At 40.7% G+C, this 21,292-nt stretch overlaps 1 protein-coding gene across 8 annotated transcripts in view; it reads right to left on the reverse strand.

The window, feature by feature from the left end:
- Positions 1–21,292, reverse strand: part of LOC123982682 (caskin-2-like) — a 68,813-nt gene that overhangs the window by 15,691 nt on the left and 31,830 nt on the right. For 5 of the 8 annotated variants that reach the window (XM_046068405.1, XM_046068406.1, XM_046068404.1 and 2 more), the window contains 9 exons: positions 17,852–17,949; positions 14,531–14,676; positions 13,931–14,026; positions 11,780–11,913; positions 7,856–7,964; positions 7,497–7,605; positions 7,246–7,340; positions 5,461–5,578; positions 1,892–2,020 (listed from right to left, as the gene is read on the reverse strand). In XM_046068405.1, coding sequence (XP_045924361.1) covers positions 1,892–2,020; positions 5,461–5,578; positions 7,246–7,340; positions 7,497–7,605; positions 7,856–7,964; positions 11,780–11,913; positions 13,931–14,026; positions 14,531–14,676; positions 17,852–17,949 — 1,034 coding nt within the window. The remainder of the gene's footprint in view (positions 1–1,891; positions 2,021–5,460; positions 5,579–7,245; positions 7,341–7,496; positions 7,606–7,855; positions 7,965–11,779; positions 11,914–13,930; positions 14,027–14,530; positions 14,677–17,851; positions 17,950–21,292) is intronic. The other 3 variants (XM_046068408.1, XM_046068409.1, XM_046068410.1) reach the window with 1 other exon arrangement.

The following is a 21,292-nucleotide window of genomic DNA, read 5'->3' on the forward strand; positions in this document are numbered from 1 at the left end:
TGTGGTCATTTTGTGTCTCTTTGTGGTCATTTTGCATTTCTTTGTGATCGTTTTGCGTCTCTTTATGGTCATTTTGTGTCTCTATGTGGTCATTTTGTGTCTCTTTGTGGTCATTTTGCATTTCTTTGTGGTCGTTTTGCGTCTCTTTATGGTCATTTTGCGTCTCTATGTGGTCGTTTTGCGTCTCTTTATGGTCATTTTGTGTCTCTATGTGGTCATTTTGTGTCTCTTTGTGGTCATTTTGCATTTCTTTGTGGTCGTTTTGCGTCTCTTTATGGTCATTTTGCGTCTCTATGTGGTCATTTTGTGTCTCTTTGTGGTCATTTTGCATTTCTTTGTGGTCGTTTTGCGTCTCTTTATGGTCATTTTGTGTCTCTATGTGGTCGTTTTGCGTCTCTTTGTGGTCATTTTGCGTCTCTTTGTGGTTGTTTTGCATCTATTTGTGGTCATTTTGCATCTCTATGTGGTCGTTTTGCATCTCTGTGGTCATTATGCGTCTCTTTGTGATCACTTGGTGTCTCTTTGTTGTCATTTTGCGTCTCTTTGTGATCACTTGGTGTCTCTTTGTGGTCATTTTGTGTCTCTTTGTGATCACTTGGTGTCTCTTTATGGTCATTTTGCGTCTCTTTGTGATCACTTGCTGTCTGTTTGTAGTCATTTTGCGTCTCTTTGTGATCACTTGGTGTCTCTCTGTGGTCATTTTGCGTCTCTTTGTGATCACTTGGTGTCTCTTTATGGTCATTTTGCGTCTCTTTGTGATCACTTGGTGTCTCTTTATGGTCATTTTGCGTCTCTTTGTAGTCATTTTGTGTCTCTTTGTGATCACTAGGTGTCTCTTTATGGTCATTTTGCGTCTCTTTGTGGTAGTTTTGTGTCTATGTGGTCATTTTGCGTCTCTTTGTGATCACTTGGTATCTCTTTAGGGTCATTTTGCGTCTCTATGTGGTCATTTTGTGTCTCTTTGTGGTCATTTTGCGTCTCTTTGTGATCACTTGGTATCTCTTTTGGGTCATTTTGCGTCTCTATGTGGTCATTTTGTGTCTCTTTGTGGTCATTTTGCATTTCTTTGTGGTCGTTTTGCGTCTCTTTATGGTCATTTTGTGTCTCTATGTGATTGTTTTGCGTCTCTTTGTGGTCATTTTGCGTCTCTATGTGGTCGTTTTGCATCTATGTAGTCGTTTTGCGTCTCTTTGTGATCACTTGGTGTCTCTTTCTGGTCATTTTGCGTCTCTATGTGGTCGTTTTGTGTCTCTTAGTGGTCATTTTGCGTCTCTATGTGGTCATTTTGCGTCATTTGTAGTCTATGTAGTCATTTTGTGTCTCTTAGTGGTCATTTTGCGTCTCTATGTGGTCATTTTGCGTCATTTTGTGTCTCTTAGTGGTCATTTTGTGTCTCTTAGTGGTCATTTTGCGTCTCTATGTGGTCATTTTGCGTCATTTGTGGTCTATGTAGTCATTTTGTGTCTCTTAGTGGTCGTTTTGCGTCTCTATGTGGTCATTTTGTGTCATTTGTAGTCTATGTAGTCATTTTGTGTCTCTTTGTGGTCATTTTGCATCTCTTTTTGATCACTTGGTGTCTCTTTGTGGTCATTTTGCGTCTCTTTGTGATCACTTGGTGTCTCTTTGTGGTAATTTTGTTGGTTTTAGTCATTGTCTGCTGTCTCTGTAGTTCATTTTGTTGTATTTATTTAATTGACTTTCCAAATGAAACAGTCACTTCAAACAGAGGCTATGGCCACCCTGGGGCCCTGAGTCCCTGAACCTGTTCCCGGTAGGCTTGTTCAGTAATCCATCCTTGCCTGGGAGGACATGAATGTGTCACAGGTGGTGAACAGAAACCAAACAGATGGGAAGTGTGTGTGTGTGTGTGTGTGTGTGTGTGTGCATGTACCTGTGGGATCGTGGCCAAGGGTGTATGAGTCGTCAGTCTGAGGGACGGGGCCGTAGCTTGAGGGGGGAGCTCTGGATGCAAAGTGTTGTCGTTGGCAAGGTATTGAGGCTTGGCGGGAAAGAGTGCCCCCTAGGGTCAGGGAGACAGGTTTGGGTTGATGCTGGCATGCATGAGTGAGGGAAAGAAGTTCATGTGCATGTGTGTGTGTTTGCACAATACAATACCTGTGCAACTACATGCACAGGTATTGGGACAGGCTGTAAGACCGCAACAAACACCTTTTGGAGTCTGGTGAGCACATTATGAACTTAATCATGTATGCTTGTTCTTGGAGTATCTGGAACAACAGCTAAAAAAGGGCAAATTCACTGTAAATCCCCTCTGGTGTTACATAAGAGGCTGCTGAATGGTAGTGTAAGATCACCAGAGACGCTGAGAGGGCTTACTTTTCCTCTGTGTGTTGTTAGTCCACGGTTGCTGACACCATTCACATTATCACAGAGCTCAGGCACAAACACGTGCGCACACACACACTGCTGAGTTTGCCTCACAAGCAAAGAGCCTGTCACCGACTTAAAGTCAAACTCTCTTTCTCTTGTCTCTTCTCCCTCAAGCATGAGCAGACACGCACACACACAAACACACACAGAGCACACAATATCACAACGCAGACTGTGAGGGCTTTAGCACTGAGCTGACACTTTGCAATCTGGCCATAGTAATCCTATTAATGTGTGTCTCTATGTGTGAATAAATAACTTGTGTGTGTGTGTGTGTGTGTGTGTGTGTGTGTTGCCAGGCTTGTTCGGGACCTAGAAATTAAGTGTTGTAGTTTGTGTGTGTGTGTGTGTGTGTGTGTGTGTATCTATGTCTGTTATTGGACCCCTCTCTGCGCTCGTCCCGCAGTTTGAATGTCAATAGCTTTGCAGCTGCAAAACAAGCATCATATCTGGATCGTATTACTTGTATTCACAGGGATTAAATCAGATGATTTACAAGTATGCTGAAACTCAGTGATCATACCAACATGACAGATCCTGTTTGTGCACTAGTGTCCAGATATATTCTTAGCCCGTATATAACCATTGCCCTGGGTTAAGTTAGCCCTTTTAACCCCCCTCTGTCAGCTTAATCCTCCAGCATGCGAGGTCTAATCTGGCCCTGGGACAAAGTTACCATGGAGTACAATATAGTAAACATTTATTCTTGCTGGACCCCGCATTTGCACCAACCACCCTCTGTGCACTGTGTTTATACCCTGTTGCCACGTTTAGTGCACACAGCAAACATGGCAGCTTCATTATATAACCCAGTCAACCAGTACTTCTATGCTACAGGAACAGAACCTGGTACCAGGTTTTCTATGTGCTAGTTAGTTTTGATAATTTGATTTAACACATTATTTGGGAGCATGAACTTTACTGGTGCAAATAAACCAAACCTAAACCAATTTGCAAAAGATCAAATTACTAAAACCAATTGACTTGCATAGAACCTAGGACCCATTTGCCATTTGACAATCCATCCTCGACTGTGACCCCAATGAGAGTGCTTAAAAAGGCTTGAGTAAAGGGAACATTAAGATTAACACACAACTTTACTTGACTCAAGAAAATGCAAAAATTAGGGCTGGGCAAGTTAACACGTTATTATCGCGTAACGCGTTGATTAAAGTAGACAATTGTTTTTTCTCATGTTAACATAGTTTTTGTTATTATTATGAAAGTCCGTTGCTCAACCATGGGTCACAGGAGGGGTGGGATGTTGACCAGCCTACAAACAACCCACCCAAACAAGCAGCGGAGGGAGGCTTCGGCAGACTATGCTGGATGCAGCGTGTGGGAGAAGTAAAACAGTGCTCTGCGAGTACACAGCAGGCACTCTATGGATAGTAACCATGGCAATGGCTTCTGTGCTTTACACAGCTGTTACCTGTTTAACTTTAGTTAAAATTATAGGCTAGTTTTGTGGGGATGCTCTGCCATGCGAATTCCCTCCTGTTGATCTCCTGATAACTATTTAGTAAACAGTAATAGATTCTGGAAACTCAAACAGCGAGGATCAGTCTCTCTTCCAATGATTTGTGCTGCACATCGCATACAAAAAGTTCAAGGCAAATCAACTTCAGCAGCGGGCGGGTGTGTGCGTGAGGCGAGCACAAATGCCATAACGCGCCTTGCTCGAGCACTTCAGCTCACAGACACTTGCTACTGTACGTAGTCTGTTTCTGCTGCTCCCTGATAAAAGAAAAATGTTTCTGCTGATACCTGTTCAGAAAAAAAAAAGACAACAGATTTATATATGTTAACCTGTTGCTCAGAAGGTGCCTGTTATGATGTTATGACCGTGGCTCTGGACTCTGATGGGAACTTGTTTTAACAAGCTAGATAAAAGGTAAAGCCCTGGCAGTGGCAAATAGCTTTGGTTTTATATTTGATCTGATTGCATTAATGTTTAAGTTGAGAATATATAAATATGTTATCGCTACTGTGTAAAAGGAAAGCTGCTGGTAAAAAACACCTTATTTGTTTAAAGTGTTTGCAAACCACATGTTATTACACTTTTGTGGATACAGCAGTACATTTAAATTAAAAGTGCACAATACACTACTTTAGAATTCATTATTCAATTTCGCAATTAAAATGTTTAATCGTTACCCAGCACTAGCAAAAATACAAGTAAAACTGTGCATTCAAAATTTCATTTAAGTAAAAGAACATTATTATTAGCATTAAAATGTATTTAAGTAAGAAAAGTAAAATGACTGTGCAGGAGGGCCCCTTTCAAATTATGATGCACGTTACTGTAGTAGTACTTGTAGTAGTACTTGTAGTAGTACTTGTAGTAGTCGAGGTCCGACCAGTTTAAAAAACTTGACATACCATGAGAAAAAATAAATGTTTTAACTCAAGGCTCACTTGTTGCTATGTTGATCAGCAGATGGACTTTGCAATGTTATTTCAAAAAACAGTGTTTGTCCAGCACACACAAACATAAAAACTAACTGACACACACACTCTTTCTGAAGAAGAAGAAGGCTTTGGAGATCCTGGCTTTTGTAGAGTGAAATTGAGTCTGTAACTCTCTTCTGCTACGTAGCAGACAAAATACATTAATATAAAAGAAATTATAATAATGGTAAACAGAAAAAATCTATATTAACTTATATATTTTATAATATAATAACTATAATAACTACTTGGACTTACTAGCAAATTCCATCTGCTAATTTTTTTAATTTTTTGGGGGGGGGTCACACTACTGTTTTCAAAGTAAATAAAAACTTTTATGCTTAACTTTCTATACTGTTGGGTAGTTTTATTCAAAACAATGCATAATTTTTTCAGTTTAGTATGGAAAATCTTAATCTGCTATGTAACTAGTGGCGATAACTGTCAAATAAATGTAGGGGAGTAAAAAGTACAATAGTTCTGCCTAAAATGTGGTGGAGTTAAAAGCAAAAAGGGAAATTTGTGATTGTACATATAAGTACAGTACTTGTACATAACTACTTTTCAGTGTATTTTGAGTTTATGCAGATGTTGTGTGCCAGCTGCTTGTTTGTCTACCTGCTCGTCTGCTGAGGACCTCCACCACTGAAGGGGGGAAGAAGCCCACCCGGTCCGTCCCCCGCTGGGTGTCATGGATGTGACCTTTCCAACGACCGTCTGAGTGCTGCTCCACGACCTGACACCAACAAATCATGGGCATGCTTCAGCTGAAATGTTTGTGTCACTGCAAACAGCATTAGCCTTGCAACAATTCACAATCGCATTAGATCAGCTTGTGGAACAAGCAATCACTAACACATTATTCATTGGTGTGAAAACTGAGAGGTTTGATTAAAGGGGTTTTCCTGCCAAACATTTTCCCTTGTCAACTATATATCAACTCTAAATATGCATGTCGTGTGTGTGTGACTCCTCAAGGCATGCTTTTAAGACCATAATGAGAGAGCCAATGAGCTGGAAATACACAGTCCATTCATTGTGAGTGTTAACAAAATGCCTAGAGAGGACAAAAACAAACACCTCTGCCTTCTAACAGGGCGCAACAACATACGAGTTCATACAGGAGTCTGGGATGTCACAACGACTCGTATAAAGATATCAAAATACACAGCAGTAAGCACATAAACACACACAAATGTGCACACACATGAATTAGTGCAAACACAGTGTGGGGGGGGGATGAGCAAACAAGTTGGTAATGAGAGAGAGACCGCAGCAAGTTTGTGCCTGTTTCTCTGCTGTGGTCTCCCGCTCAGGGTACACTAAATTACCCTGCAACATCCCACACACATCCTAACAAGACTTCACTCCCAAACGTCATCATCATATAATCCTTACACCGCCGGTGCACAGGTAGAGAGAAGCAGCTGCCGGCAGGTATCATCAATTTTACAGTAGCTTTGTTCTATGGAAATATAATATGGACTTATTACAGTAATCCATGGCAACAAACATCAACAAAACACTAAAAATCTTCACTTGGGAAGGTGCAGCAAGATATGACGTTAAGTGGGATTTCTTAATCTGAACCATTAACGGCAATCCACGCCAGCAGTGTTTTTGACATCTGTTCCTCCAGTGGCCGGATGCTTAAACAGTGCATACTCACAAAACCCATGCGTACTTCATTTCCCACGCATTAACTGGGATTCATAAAAGAAAAATGTGTAGTAGGGATGTATGAACTGTACATTTACTTCAGACCAGGTGCACATACACTCTTCTAGAGTGACTTGAGGCTGATCTGATAAAGTGGAAGTTAAATCTAGTGATGAAACAATAATCCTTTGCCGTTATCCAATTTCACTGGTTGTCTGACCTATAAAATGCTTAATTTTGATAATTTACTTTTATTATTCTTTTTATTTACATCAGAGATATAATTTTATTTCAGGGTTTATGATTATTTAAGTTGATCCTTTGTCGATCCTGATCAATCTCTCTCAATATGAATGCTCTAAACTAAATCATTACCCTGCCAGAGGCAGCCATTCGATACACACAAATCTCCAACTGTTAGATGTTGTGAACTTATTAACTGTAGTGGTCTCCAGTGGTTGTATGAAAAAGAGACGCAATGTACATTGCTACACCCTGCCCCCCAACCCCAAGAAACTCACTGAGGGATTTTCACCACCGATGTTTACAAATTTCCAATGTGATTATATACAAACAAAGAATGATACCATCAAAATCACGCACAAATTCCACACACGGTTTTAAAGCAACATATACATAAACAACTACACCAGAAACATAGCTAACAAAAGGTAAAAAAAAGGAAAGGAAAGTCATTACTTAATTACTAGTTATGACAGCCATTAAAGAGACAAAAACAAATACCATAATAAGTTCTCCAGCCCGGAGGTTGAGAGCGGTTGGGTCGTGGAGGTTCCAGTAGTCCTTCACCGCTCTGACCTGGAGAGAGCTTGATGCTTCTTCACAGAGACATAAACATACAGACACATCATCCGGAGGCACAAAGGGCTCCTTTTTCACCACTATTCTGACCTCTCTCTTTACCATTTAGCAACCTCTCCACCCCCCACTGTTTCCCCTGCCTCAACCAAAAAAATGTCTGAAGAGCTACCAACCTCTCAGCAGCTGTTTGATTTCCCTGCTAGCTGTGGAGGTGGTGAACTGGTTGACAATGTCCAAAGCTGTCTGGTTGTACGTGTTGCGGATGTTCACATTGATGCCCGCCTAGGCGCACACACATAACACACACACACACACCCCGTGGGATTACTGAGGATGAAATGCTTTCAAAACAAACACTCCCTCAAAATGCCTCCTTCCTTTATTAAAGAATAACACCAGGATTGTAGTGTTAAGTTGTGTTAGTTTTAAACATTGTCTTTCCATCTACACCATCAACACAGAAACATCAGAGTCAGCCTTCAAAATCCCATATCAGCTGAACTGAAATTATATTTATGTAATCTATGCTTACATCGAGCAGCAGTCGCACAACTTCGGTTTTGCCGTAGAGGGCAGCCTCGTGCAGAGACGTCCCCGCTTTGGTGGCTCTGTTGATGTCAATACCGGCTTTGAGCAGCAACCTAGGAAATCAAAGCACAAACACTCATGTAAAGCCGCAGGCAACACTCAGACACAGATTCATCTATTCGACTGTTACAGACATCTGCAACATCTCATTAAGCCATATACCCCCCACTCATCCACCCACCCACACACACGAGCTAACAAAAATGTATCTGGTTCTGTCAGAGGCCCAAATGTAGGAATACAAATGGCATCGTATCCAGAGAGGAGGAGGTGGAGGAGGTCCTCAGCTTGCTATGTGAAGGTTGGTACAGGTTTTGCAAGAAGTAAACAACACTGAATCACTGCTGTAGGATATTAGCTGGATTAATGTGCATGGTGTTTTCTAAATGTTTACCCACTCCAAGCACATTCTTGCCACCCGGTGGATGCTACACTTTTGCATCTGCTCCCTTTGTTGTACACCTTGTTTCCATTCAACTGTCAAACTAGTTAGGGTTCGAGTAAACAGTGTAAGTACCAGTTGGAAATGATTGAGTTTAACACATACTTTACAGAAAACCCTTCAGCAAGCTCAAAGACAGTTTTCCATTTTTATTTTCGCGTGAGACTGTACAATGGAGCATTAAAGCTACAAAACTGATTTTAAAAATAAAGCTGCGATAGAGAAAAAAACATAAGAATATTTTAAGAATAATGTGCTTCTTTTGAGGAAAAAAATGATGAATAATGTCATAATTTTACAAGACAAAGTCATAAAGTTATTAAAATAATTGGTAATATGATAAGATGTAAACACTGACACATTGATACATATTAAAATATTAGAATACACAAGCTTTTTTCCCTGAGAATAGTAAAATAACATTAAATTACTTACTTAAATAAGTAGTATTAAAACAAACATGTATTTTTTCTTATTATACACCCATATTATGACTTTTTCATATAAATTACATTTTGGTTTCGTTATAAGAGGAAGTCCTCATTTTTAAAATAAAAACACATTAAATTTAAATGTTACAACTTTACACTTCAAATATGACAATGCTCTTACAACTTTCTGTAAGAAAAAGCCAAACCGTTATAAGAATAAATTACAATTACAATTACAACAAGAAACAAAATCTCCTCTAACCTAATCTTTTTTCTCAAAAATTCTAGCTCTAATCACAAAAATGTCTTTCTTGACAGTGGCCTTGACTGAAAGATTCCTTGAACTACTACAGAAACAATTGTGTTTAAATTTGCGAATAAAATTAACCAGTTGCAAAGAATAACTCTGCCTTTGGCTTGAGCTGACTGTGTGTAAAAAGCTTAATGGTGAATGTGAATGTTGCTGACAAACACTCTTGACTTGACGGGATCACACTAAGTGGGACACCACAGGGGGGTTGGGCAGACGGCAGAAATACCAAAGCATGCAGTGTACTCTGATTGAAAAAAGGAGCCTAAAAGCAAACTGTTTGAAACCTTCACCTCCTTCCTTTCCTCAGAATTAGTTTTAATCTGGCTGTGAAACCTTGAGACGGCTGAATGTCTGAAAACTCCCACAAAGCTCAGACTCTGTCCTGCAGATAAGCAGTTGGTTTACTCTCATATACGCTACATAAACTGCACTGCATGTATACATATACAGAATATGCTAGGCCAAAGGTTCTCAACATGGGGTCTCCTACAGTTTCGAGGATCAAATTTCATTAAGAATGATCCCAATCAGAGATATTTTTAATCACAATTTCTACTGTTCCTACATCTTCCTACATATGTACTGTGAATGTCATCTTCCCCAGGACAAAATTTTATCTCCTGGTTGTCTGTGTGCAAATGTTTGCAGCTCCAGTTCTAACCAGACCTAGAAATCTTCTCCAGCTATACAAAAAAGTAGGTACTGTGAGACGACTGCTGTGTAAGTGTGGCAGTCTTTCAAGAGACACAAATCCCTTACTGGGAGATCACAGCCAAATTCTGCTGAGTAAACTCTGAATAAACTTCTCTGCTAATGCAGAGAAAACTCTTTATTTCTGTTTGTTTTGAAAGCTCGTCTCTTCTCCTACTATCTCCTACTATTCAACTTTCCAGTTCAGGAAAAGGAGAGAGGAGGATGGAGAGAGTATTGCAAAAGAGACCAAATCATTGGGATGGGAATCGTTAGCAGCATGTCTCAGAGGCAGGGTGGAGTCACTTGGCTAAGTGCAAACATATTTACACAGATATGCATAAAAAACACATTGAGACACTCTAGGGAGTCTGACAAGTGTAAGTATCACTACAATATTGAGTGTGCTCTTTTTGAATGTGGAGATTGTTACTGGTTTTGCTTTCTGGAGCTACCTTAGGGGAAATATTTAGCACCTGCAGCTGAATTAAGGACTGACACCTACAGTATATGGTTTCCTGTGTAGTGTCAGCGTCGTGGAGTGGAGTAATAGCAGTAGTAATTGTAACATTTGCAGCACAAGCTTTATTGTCAGTAGTTGTGGCAGTAAAGTAGCAGCAACACTAGTAGTAGCACAGACGGCCCTAGTAATGGAGTCAGTGGTAGTAAAAATTGTTGTTGTTGTAGTAGAACATGAAGTGGTTGAAGTGACATTAGTAGCAGTGGCATCACTAGCAGCAGTTGTTGTAGGAGGTGCTGTTGTTTTGGTAGTTAAAGTTTCACCAATAGTGGTACTATTAGCATTAGTAGTAGATGTTCTGGCAGCAGTATTTGTAGTAGTAGAAGCAGCTGTGGTAGCAACATTAGTTATAGTGTTACAAACAGTAACAGTGGTAGAATTAGCAGTAGCAGAGGTTGTAGAAGCTGTAATAGAAATAGGCTAGTAGCAGTAGCTGGCATCCGCTTTCGTTTCAGATGGGACGAGGGGGGTTTCTCGAGCTGCCATTGTTTAAACTCCACTCCCTGCCAACAGACCCGCCCTTATCTGACACAGATTGGCCCTGAACCTGACGGTATTAACCAAACAATGGCAGTGAGTATTACCCAATCAGTGGTAGAAAAGGAACTAGTCTTCACAGAATGCGGGTGGGATAATTTGCATGGGGTGCTGCATTAAAGAAACCCATAAATACGGGACAAACCACGTTGTGTATTGATTCAAGACGGTGCTATTTAGTTCTCAAATACGGTAGTAGTGGATGTCGTATTAGCAGTAGCAACGAACGGTAGCAGCAGTAACAGCAGTAGTAGTGGTAGAGTCTAGTCGTGGTAATGAGTGCAGTCTTCCTAATAGTGGTAGTAGTTGCAGTAATATTAGTGGTACAGTAGCAGGAGTAGTAGTATCGGCAGTTATTGTAGTAGTAGCAGTAATAGTTACTATAGTATCAGTGGTAGCAACAGAGTAGTATTTATAGTGGTACTATTAGTAATGCTCGTAGTTGCAGTAGCTGTACCAGAGGTTGTAGCGGCTGTAATAGTAATAGTAGTGGTAGTAGCACTAAAAAATAGTTGTAGTTGTACTGCAGAAGTAGCATTAGCAGCACCAGCAGCAGTAGTGGTACTCGTAGTAGCAGTAGTAGTAGCAGTAGCCGAAGTAGTAGTAGTTATGGTGGTACAAATAGTAATAGCGGTGGTAGCAGCTTTAACAGTAGCAAAGGTTGTAATAGTAGAAATAGCAGTACTCGCACAAATAGCATTAGCAGGTGCTGAGGCAGCAGTGATACTAGCAGCTGTAACATTAGTGAAAGTGAGTAAGAGTAGCAGTGTCAATATTACTAGATGATGTAGGAGAAGTAGTAGAAGCCATAACAGTAGTGGTATTTGTAATTCTTGCAGTGGCAGAAGCAGTAACAGTAAAATAACAGTAGCAGTAGAAGTAGCATTAGCATCTATTACAGTATATTTCAGCACTGCTCCTAGCTGGGATCTTACTTGATGATGTCTTTGTGTCCATTCCTGGCTGCCAGGTGGAGGGGGGTGGTGGACGGAGATTCCATGCTGTCTTGCCCTCCCTCCCCTTCTAACAGCGCTGTCACCATGTTACTGCTGAGCAGCAACTGAGCCACCTGAAGAGAAATCAAAGACACCAAAATGAAAATGAAGTGTGGGCTGTGAGAACAGAAGAGTGGCAGAATCAGGGCAAGAATTACAGCTTAGTGATACTTACATACATACTGTACACGCATATGCAAAGCCAAGCTAGTATAGCTAATATATAGGTTGAAATAATGTATATGGTGACTTATATTTAGGGTCAAGTTAGTACATGGAGGCTTATCCACTACTCAGCAGCTGTCTAAAGATACCACAGCCTCCAGTCACACACACTGACAAAGTCTGTGTGTCACAAAAACAGCCCAAAGCCTTCTATTCTTTCACAGCTAAACTGCAAACTCAGACCAGACACGAGAACATTAACAGGCATAGGAAGTGTGTGTTGGTCTAATTCTGAATTACAGGGCCAGCTATACATCTCACAGCCAAGCTTATCCACAGATGTGACAGAGAAACAGTCAAACACACTGCAATGTGCTATCCCTTTAACGTTACAGTGTGCGTGTGTCCAAAAAGAGCCTATTTGCCTTTCGCTCAAACAAGCTTAATTTAGTTGCCATGGTTCGTGTTTGACATAGGCCATCCCCAAAAAGGGCAAAGGGGCCAAATAGGATGTTTTCAAATGCAAATAATTGGATTAGAATGACTACATGAATGAAACACTACATGGAGGTTTAGCCTTTCGGTTTCTCAATGAAAAGACTGTAAAAAGAGCAGAAGTCATCACATGGCCCTCCATCAGCACCAGAGCAGTGATCTGTATGTCATGGTCTTTGGGTTTGTTGATAAGTCTTCCTTCTCGTGTCTTTTGGATTTAACTTCCTGTGTTTTTGTGGCCTCGTCTCTCTGTTGTGTTTTCCTTATGTCTTTTTGTTAATTCGTTCTCTTTCCTGTTTGACTTTGAAGTTTTTCTGCCCTTGGTGTTGTGGTCTTGTTTCACTTCCGGTTTCAGTGTCACTGACTGTCTGTTTCACCCGTTAACTGTTAAAAAATCATGTGATTAATCACGATTAAAAATTTTAATAGTAGCCCAGCACTAATTATAATTCGTCCCATACTTTATAACGGAATCTCTTCTAAATTAATTACATTGCAATCATCATTAGCAGCAGCCTACTTTATATTAAGGTATAATTAACAAACATGCTAAACTAAGATGATGACCATGGTACAATCTGCAACATCAACACATTAGCATTGTCATTCTGAGCAAGTTAGTATGCTGTTGTTAGCATTTAGCTAAAAGCACTGTTGTGCCAAAGTACAGCCTCACAGTGCTGCTAGCATGGCTGTAGACTCTTAGTCTTGTTTTACCTCTCAAATATCAATATTAGCCTCGAAAATCTGACTAATAATGACAATTTATTTGACTCATTGTGTCACTATCATCAGTTATACTAAACTGTGCCTCAATCATTGTCATCAAACATCAGAAAGGTAATCAGTCATGATATACTTCATGGCACAAATATCAAACAGAGTTTACAAATTGTAAACAGCAGAATAAATAGAATACGATTGAGTACGCAATGTGACTTTAATCAGCATACTTTAAATTGCCAGGTCTGTTGCTTGCAAAAAAAAACATTCACACTTAGTTAAACTAACTACTACCAGTGTAATGGTAACGTTGTGTACAAAATTTGGTCTATAATCTTATTTTTCATTTTCCACTTTACCACACAGTATATCACACCGGGCTCACTCTAGGAAACCTTGTGTATATATGGGTTTAACTATGTCGGAGGTATCAACTGTCTGTCAATTTATATTATGAATACCAGTTTATGTGTGGGGAATGCATGTTTTTTTGTGCATACGCGCTGTTTATACATCTGTGGGTTTTGAAGTCTAGTACTAATATTTTTGTATTGAGGAGGCTTATGACAGCAGTAATGACAATGGGTCAAATACATCACGCCAAAGGTGGATGATACTCAATGCTCAAATGTATTTTTGAAATAATATTCATATATTTTGGTTACACACACTTATGTGTTTGAAAATTACACACAACTATTCTCATACCTTGAGTCTCCCAAACTCGCAGGCCAGATCTAGAGGAGTCTTGTTTGCCTTGTTCTTCAGGCAGGGGTTAGACTGGTGCTGCAACAACATCTCAGACTGAGAGAGAAAGGGAGAAAGGACGATGTAAGTGATATCACCTCATGTATAATGCACAAGCACTCACACGCCAGTCTTCCCAACACATTCTGTGTGTGTTGATGTTTTGTCTTTGAAGAGGAGAGGAACATATGATAGCTCCAGCACAGCCTTTGTTCAGGATTGTCAGTATTGTGTTTGATGATGTAGAACTAAAGAGGTCATGCCTTGATATAGGTAAGACGACAGGTTAAGGGTGTGTGTGTGTGTGTCCGTGATATGTGTACCTATTCATTAAAACATTCCATGAGTTGAACAGATGACGCTGGAAGATAAGAATGTGTGCGTTCACTGAAATTTACTCTTGAAAAACCTGTGTCATGGCATTAATGGTATTACCGGTATTGTTGGTGGACAATACAAGCTGAGACACAAAGGGGGTGGATTTCAGTGAAATGGGAGGACCCATAATGCCTTGGAACTTTGCCTTTGGCGGCTGAGGTGTCCTTGGATGAGTGTACTCACCACCTCGTAGTGTCCATACTGAGCAGAGAGATGTAACGGTATCTGTCCGTCATGGGAAGGGGAGTTGACTGAAGCTCCAGCTCTCAGCAACAATAAGACAGAGTCTGCTTTACCCTGCCATGCTGCGTAGTGGAGGGGACGCATGCCTAGAGACAGAAACACAAGTGCGGGATGGAGCTGATAAGATGGGAAGGAAAAGGCAGTGAGATGTGCATTGAAGAAATACGTCTGTCTCTCGCAAGTCAGTCAACTTCATGGAAGGGTAACACTAAATCACTGGAGTGCCCCGTTAAAGTGTAAGGCAGGCGTTATTCTATACTTTTCTTAGCGTCAACAAATCCCATGAAAGGACCAAAACCAACCATTTTTCAGACTTCGGCACTCAGCCCCAAGCCCATTGGTTCCTACTGAAGACCTAAATCTTTAAAGCAGCATTAATGATTTTTTTTGGCCACCTGGGGCAGCAAAACAAGCTGTAAATACACTGCTGACAAATCATCCCCTTAAAATGTGTTCGCACAGATAAACAATAGCAGTGATTTGAAATTACGTTTCTGGCAACACATGTAAGTCCAATATTACTAGCAAAACACCCTGTAAAGATGAGGGGAACTGCAAAGTTGGGTGAAAAATTCTCTACGGGTTCACTCACTGCAAGCAACACAGCTTTGTTTTGCTGCATTGTTGATATAAAAGACTATTGATTAGTGCAGCTTAAAAAAAAAAAAATTAAAAATGGGAATGAGTCAAAATAAACTACATGTTAATGAAGGAAGATGTCACCCAGTTCAATAGTGCTGCTCATCAATGTGTTTTTAACAGTTCCTGGACATCAATGGAGCTCTATGGCACAGAGGAATAAAATATAATATGTTTTGGATTCACACACACAATACTTGTTTTTAGGTTTCATTCATTGTTGGTTTTGGTATGTGGACAGGATTTGTTAACAATAACAAAAATATGGAATATCACAAGCTAATATAGGTGACATACTGTATCTGGCAAACATTTGGATAGATCTTAACTGAAAAGAGCCTGTATTTCTCAGTGAATGTGCTTTTATGTGGCTGTAGCTCTCTGGGCTGATAGACAGAAACGCAAACACGCTGTGAATGTGCACACCTAACAACCAATCACTGATCCTCATTGTTTGTCTAGGGAACGCCTTCTTCCTTGTGTTTGTTCTTAAAGATTTAACTTGAATCTCTGTGTTCATCACACTTCAGTTCCACAGTCTAAAAACAGCCAACATCAAATGCTTTGAAATTAGAGGTGGATGGGATGACAGCAGCTTCAATAATATGAATAGCTAATGATGAAGCTTGTTAGGGTCAAGTGAGTTTAGCTTTACATTTTTAAAAATTGTATATAGTATAAGTACTTACATTATGATGTCATGAATATGCAAATTAGCATGTGACATAATCTGGCAACATCTAGCTCATTTTTGAGATGATTGTCTCAAGATTTGTGTCACAAACACCTGAGCATTCTTTGTCTGATACATCAGCACCAGCAGAGTCTTCACATGTGTCATTATAGGGTGATGAGCAACAATACTTCAGGATACCACACTGACCTTTCTACCTGCATTGATACGCTTCAATAGGGATGCAACGATTACAGATTTTGTTGGTACGATTATAGTCTGAGGAATAATCACGGTTTCACGATTATCACGATTATTATGCATTAATTAATTTCACAACACTAGTAATGACTTATGTTGATTTTTAATATTTAATGACAATAACAATTGATATAATATAATAAGTATTATTAATATAAGAGGAATATTAACTTAATTTATCCCCCAGGGGAAATTGTTATAACCTGAACTTTAATGAACTCTCATCCATATATTCAAGTTTTAGAGAAAATAAAAAAAAACTGAGAACATCTCTCATGCAGTGTTATTAATAACTGAAATGCAGCTAATTGGTATAGTCCTGGAAGTCTGTAAGCTCCTGATGTCAGTGTTTTACATCTGGCAATATTTTCACAGACAGGAGGAGGCAACAGGATGTAACGGTAAATGTTCAGTCAATAAGGTCTTGAGAGGACTACGTCCTTCCATAAAGGCCCTTTCAGAAAAGAAGCGATTTGCACTGCCCTGAAAGCTGGGATCAGTGCAAAAGTTCAGCTACTTTAACAGTGGCGTGCGCGCGAGCTCGCCGTGCAGTGCGTGTTGCTCGACGCAGCAACAAACATCCGTGGTGTGGCAAATGACCTTGAAAATAATGGGTTTCATCTGAAAAGGTTACATGCTGCTTTGTTTGTTTACGTTGCACTGAAAGCTCGACCCTCACCGCTACGGCATTGACTGTGACACTTTTATATTTAAGTACTTGGGCGTGCAAAGCTGAGTGGTGATCCCACAGGTGCAGCATCAAGTTTAATGTAGTTATTCGCTCCGTTAGCAGCAACCTATTAGCAAGTTTCTGAACAGGTGATCCGTCACCTCTTAAATAATGCCCTGGTCAGTCTTGGTGCACACGAAATGCTCCCACAATGCCGACTTCAGACGTTTCATTGGCGGGAAGCTTCACAGTTTGGTCCCTCTGCCTTAACCAGTGAACAGTAGTAGCCACCACGTCTCTGGAAGGCACGGCACTTTAAGCTGGTGCACCGTTTTGTACAAGTTGCAACAGTTTCTTTCCCTGCAACAGAAACACTCGGTGTAGCGGACGATTAATTAACTGTGACATTTTAAAATGCGGGTAATAGTGAAATCCGGTAATCGCTGCATCCCTATGCTTCAATGCGGCATTTTGTTGCATTTGCTGTCCAAATCACCGCTGACTGGCATACGTTTACTAGTTCTTCTGTCTGTGCAATGGGCGTCAAATGACATGACATTGCATGATGCTGCCTGTGTGTCTTTTACTTAGCATGCACGAGACCCTGGATTTCAAAACTGACAAGCTGGCAAGAAACACCAAAAGGTAAATTCAACCTTCAAAAATGGTCCTTCATAAATCTATAGCTAACCTCAGAGGCGTCACACATGGTTATGAGAGCTACACGCCTCTGGTCTCAGCAGCCGAGCTGCCACTCCCGCACAAATTCAACTACATCTGTTCCGCTTGCAGATATTTTCTATGGCACTGCTGTCACTGCATGGCAGACAAACTTCAAAGTGAATCATATTTATTCATATGGGTCAAACATATTTTCAGCTGAGTGTCAGAAAGCTGTTGAGGAAGTTCCAGGCGCAATTTAACCCCAACTGACTTCCCGAGCTTCAACACTTTCTAAGTTGTGGGTTTGTCTGGTGTCACTGGTTCAGCTGGTAAAGCTGTTCTGCCATCATGATACCGTTGATGTCCTTGATATCCACCGTGGCCTGGGCCTCCAGCAGCAGAGACAGCAGCTCGGTGGTGCCCGTGAGAGCGGCATGGTGCAGCGCGGAGAAGCTGTGGGCGAGAGAGGAAGTCGGAGGGGGGAGAGGGAGGGGTCAAGGGTGAGGAGATGAGAGGGGTTATAAATCACATGAATGATGAATTTACAGCAGGTGAGCCCTTTTCAAAACTCCAGACGGAGATGATGTGTGTTTTTTGTGCGTGTGTGTGCTCTCATCAAAGATTCAGACCGATATATGTGAAATTGTGTGTGTGTGTATGATCCCATTTAGTGTGTATCCCCATCCACCCATCAACAAGTCAGACTAAGAAGACGAGTGTGTGTGTGTTTTTGTGAATCTGTTGAGTGTGTGTATATGCAGTCTGTCATCTCAACTATAGGCTAAGAAGCAATGTGTGCGTGTGTGTGCCCCCATATCAAAACTGCAGCTTGAGATAAGGATCATCTGTGTGTGTGTGTGTGTGTGTGTGTGTGTGTGTGTGTGGGTGTGTGTTCATCAAAGCTTCAGAGATGAAATGTGTGTATTTGTCTCTGGGTGTCTGTCAGTTCGCAGTATATTCCACAGAGGGAAAAATTAAAGGCATAAATTCTTGGCGACGAGTTTTGCTTTCGCTTAGGGCGACAGAGTGTTCCAGAAGAGGTGACCCTCCGAGACAGCAAGCAGGACCCGAGCTGGAACACACTCCGCACATGTGGGGATACATTAACAGCTATAGTACAGAGGGCTTTCAGGTGATTTCACACAGCCTCAGGCAGTCATAGTAGGAGCCCTCAGCTCTCGGGGCACCAGTGGCCATAAACAGCCTGGATACATTTGGAAAGAGAACTGTAGCTTTCTCAACATGCTACACTGTGGAGTTTTAAGTGTTGTTTTGTTTTTTTTAGCAAAAACACACCAAGGCCTAACAAATATGCTGACTCCATACTCCTCCTCATATTTACTTTCCATTTTTGCCAACTGTCCATCATGTGCTAAAGTAAAATTTCACAGCTGTATTGTAAGCTCAGGTCTCATGGGAGCTAACCTTAACCCATTTTGCCTCTGTTTTTTTACATTTTGTCAGCAGTTTGAGGGAAGCCTCCTGTTGTTAACGCAATAGTAATTATGAGCTTGTTGTATCACAAAGCAAGATTAGTTAGTTAGCCAGCTAACTGACTCAATTAACCAACATCTTATTCTCCGTCGTACCGTTTAACACCAGTGTAGGCAGTCAGACTTTGTCAACCCTGACTTTCCTTGATTACCCCTAATTAAATGTGAGTAGGTTAAACTTCCTTCGTAGTACGGGCCTCAGGTGATGATCAGCTTTGTGATGCGTATCTAGGATCAGCAATGTCAGATTAGTTAAGCTAATAGACATAAAGCTCTACTGGGGCACAGACCCCCTCATTCCCCATGTAAATTTTAAATTTTGATCTATTTTTGATTGAAGTGTATGAAATGTGTTAGTATGTGCCTCAGCAGCTTGCCTAGCCCATTAACATTGGCACTGTCATGTCAGAAAGGGCTTTGACCGGAGCATAAGCACACACACCTATGGTACCACCTAAGAAAAATTCTGCTATGGGGCCCTCATACCTGACTTGTGAGCCATGTAAATAATCTGAGCTGCTTGTATCTGATGCTGCCTGTAGACCCCTGGCTGTGCTTTTACTGGCTGAGGCTGCCTGTATTTCACCTGGGTCTGTGTGACCTGCTAAAAACGTCTGGACTGTGTCTGTGCTAGTACTGGATTTGGATCAGCTGTGCTTGTACTGGCTTATGATCCATCTTCTAGTCTACTGACAAACTTATTATGAAGTTTAGACGTCAGTCTGTGCTGATATCAATGATATGAAATCTGAGGCATCTCCAGACGGTGAAGTGGCTTATCTTATCAGTGTCATCGTTTATACACACATCCATTTACATTCTACCAGCACATACTGTGTCCATTTACTGAGTCACTTAAAGCCATTTTCTACACACACAGACACACACACACACACACACACACACACACACACACACACACACACTCTGTCTCAGTCTGACTCAGTAACAAGTGACTGTTTGCTCACCGTCCCCTGTCCTCTTCATTCCCTCTGCACAGATCTCATATATCACAGGTAACAGCTTCCTCTGTCCCAAACACACACACACCCTCATGGATGGACATGTTTTATTTAAACACTATTGTGTATCACCTCCCACACACTGTATAGACCCTGCATGTAGATACACGTAGTAGACCTAAGTCAACACACACACACGCACAGCTAAACATGCATAGTGGCTTGCAGAGGGTGATCCTTTGCATGTTGATGGCCTACTTTGATGGTTTGATGGTTAAGAACAAAGACTTAACAGAGACAGTGAAACAAAAAAAACATCTCAATCTAGGGAGGGCCCAATTTCAAGCAGTCACAAGTGGGAACAAAGAAAAAGTATTGTCACTTAATAATACCAAGTATTCAAGTATAAGTAAATATAATTCAAATAACTGCAGTGACAAATTTTTTAAAAAATATAAAAACTACTTCTAAACTGAGTGGGATGAAAAAAGAATAAAAAATCTTGTGCATCTCACGGTCTATCAACCTATAATTTGAATGAATACAGGCCTGTATTTGGGAACAGACTGGCGATTCTCTACATCTTCATCATGAATCACTAGAACTTGAGAATGCTGACTTTTTGCCTGGGCAAGGCTTCAATCTTTTAGCATCGTATGATGTATGTAGCCATTAAGTGCTAATTTAACCTTTCCACACGGTTCTTGTTCTAAAACAAGTCTGCTGGAGATGACTGATGGAACTTTCGTTAGATTAACTAGCTAGCTTGCAACACGTGTTTTTCAAACAGAAAAATCAAGGACCAATTGTTTCAAACCGGCTAGATACAAACGGGCAAGGATGCGGTTTATATTTGCTGCCTTAACCCCTAGACAACTGTAAACTGCATATGAGCAGAAAGCTTGACAGGTGTAGGTACAGTGGGGGAAATAAGTATTTGACCCCTTGCTGATTTTGCAGGTTTGCCCACTTACAAAGAATGCAACAATCTACAATTTTAATCATATGTACATTCTAACAGTGAAAGACAGAATCCCAAAGAAAATTCCAGAAAATCACATCATATGAATTTATAAAAATTGATAACCATCTGATGAGGAAAAACAAGTATATGACCCCCTACCAAACAGCAAGTATTCTGGCTCCTACAAGCCAGTTAGTCTTTCTTTAAGACACAGCCCCAATCCCAACCAATTATCTACATCAAATACACCTGCCTCACCTCGTTACCTGTATAAAAGACACCTGTCAACACCCAAACAACCAGCATCCAACATCAGCACCATGGGCAAGACCAAAGAGCTTTCTACGGACATCAGGGACAAGATTGTTGATCTGCAC

This window comes from Micropterus dolomieu, linkage group LG14, assembly GCF_021292245.1.
Source record: "Micropterus dolomieu isolate WLL.071019.BEF.003 ecotype Adirondacks linkage group LG14, ASM2129224v1, whole genome shotgun sequence".
In the NCBI taxonomy this organism is placed as follows: domain Eukaryota; kingdom Metazoa; phylum Chordata; class Actinopteri; order Centrarchiformes; family Centrarchidae; genus Micropterus; species Micropterus dolomieu.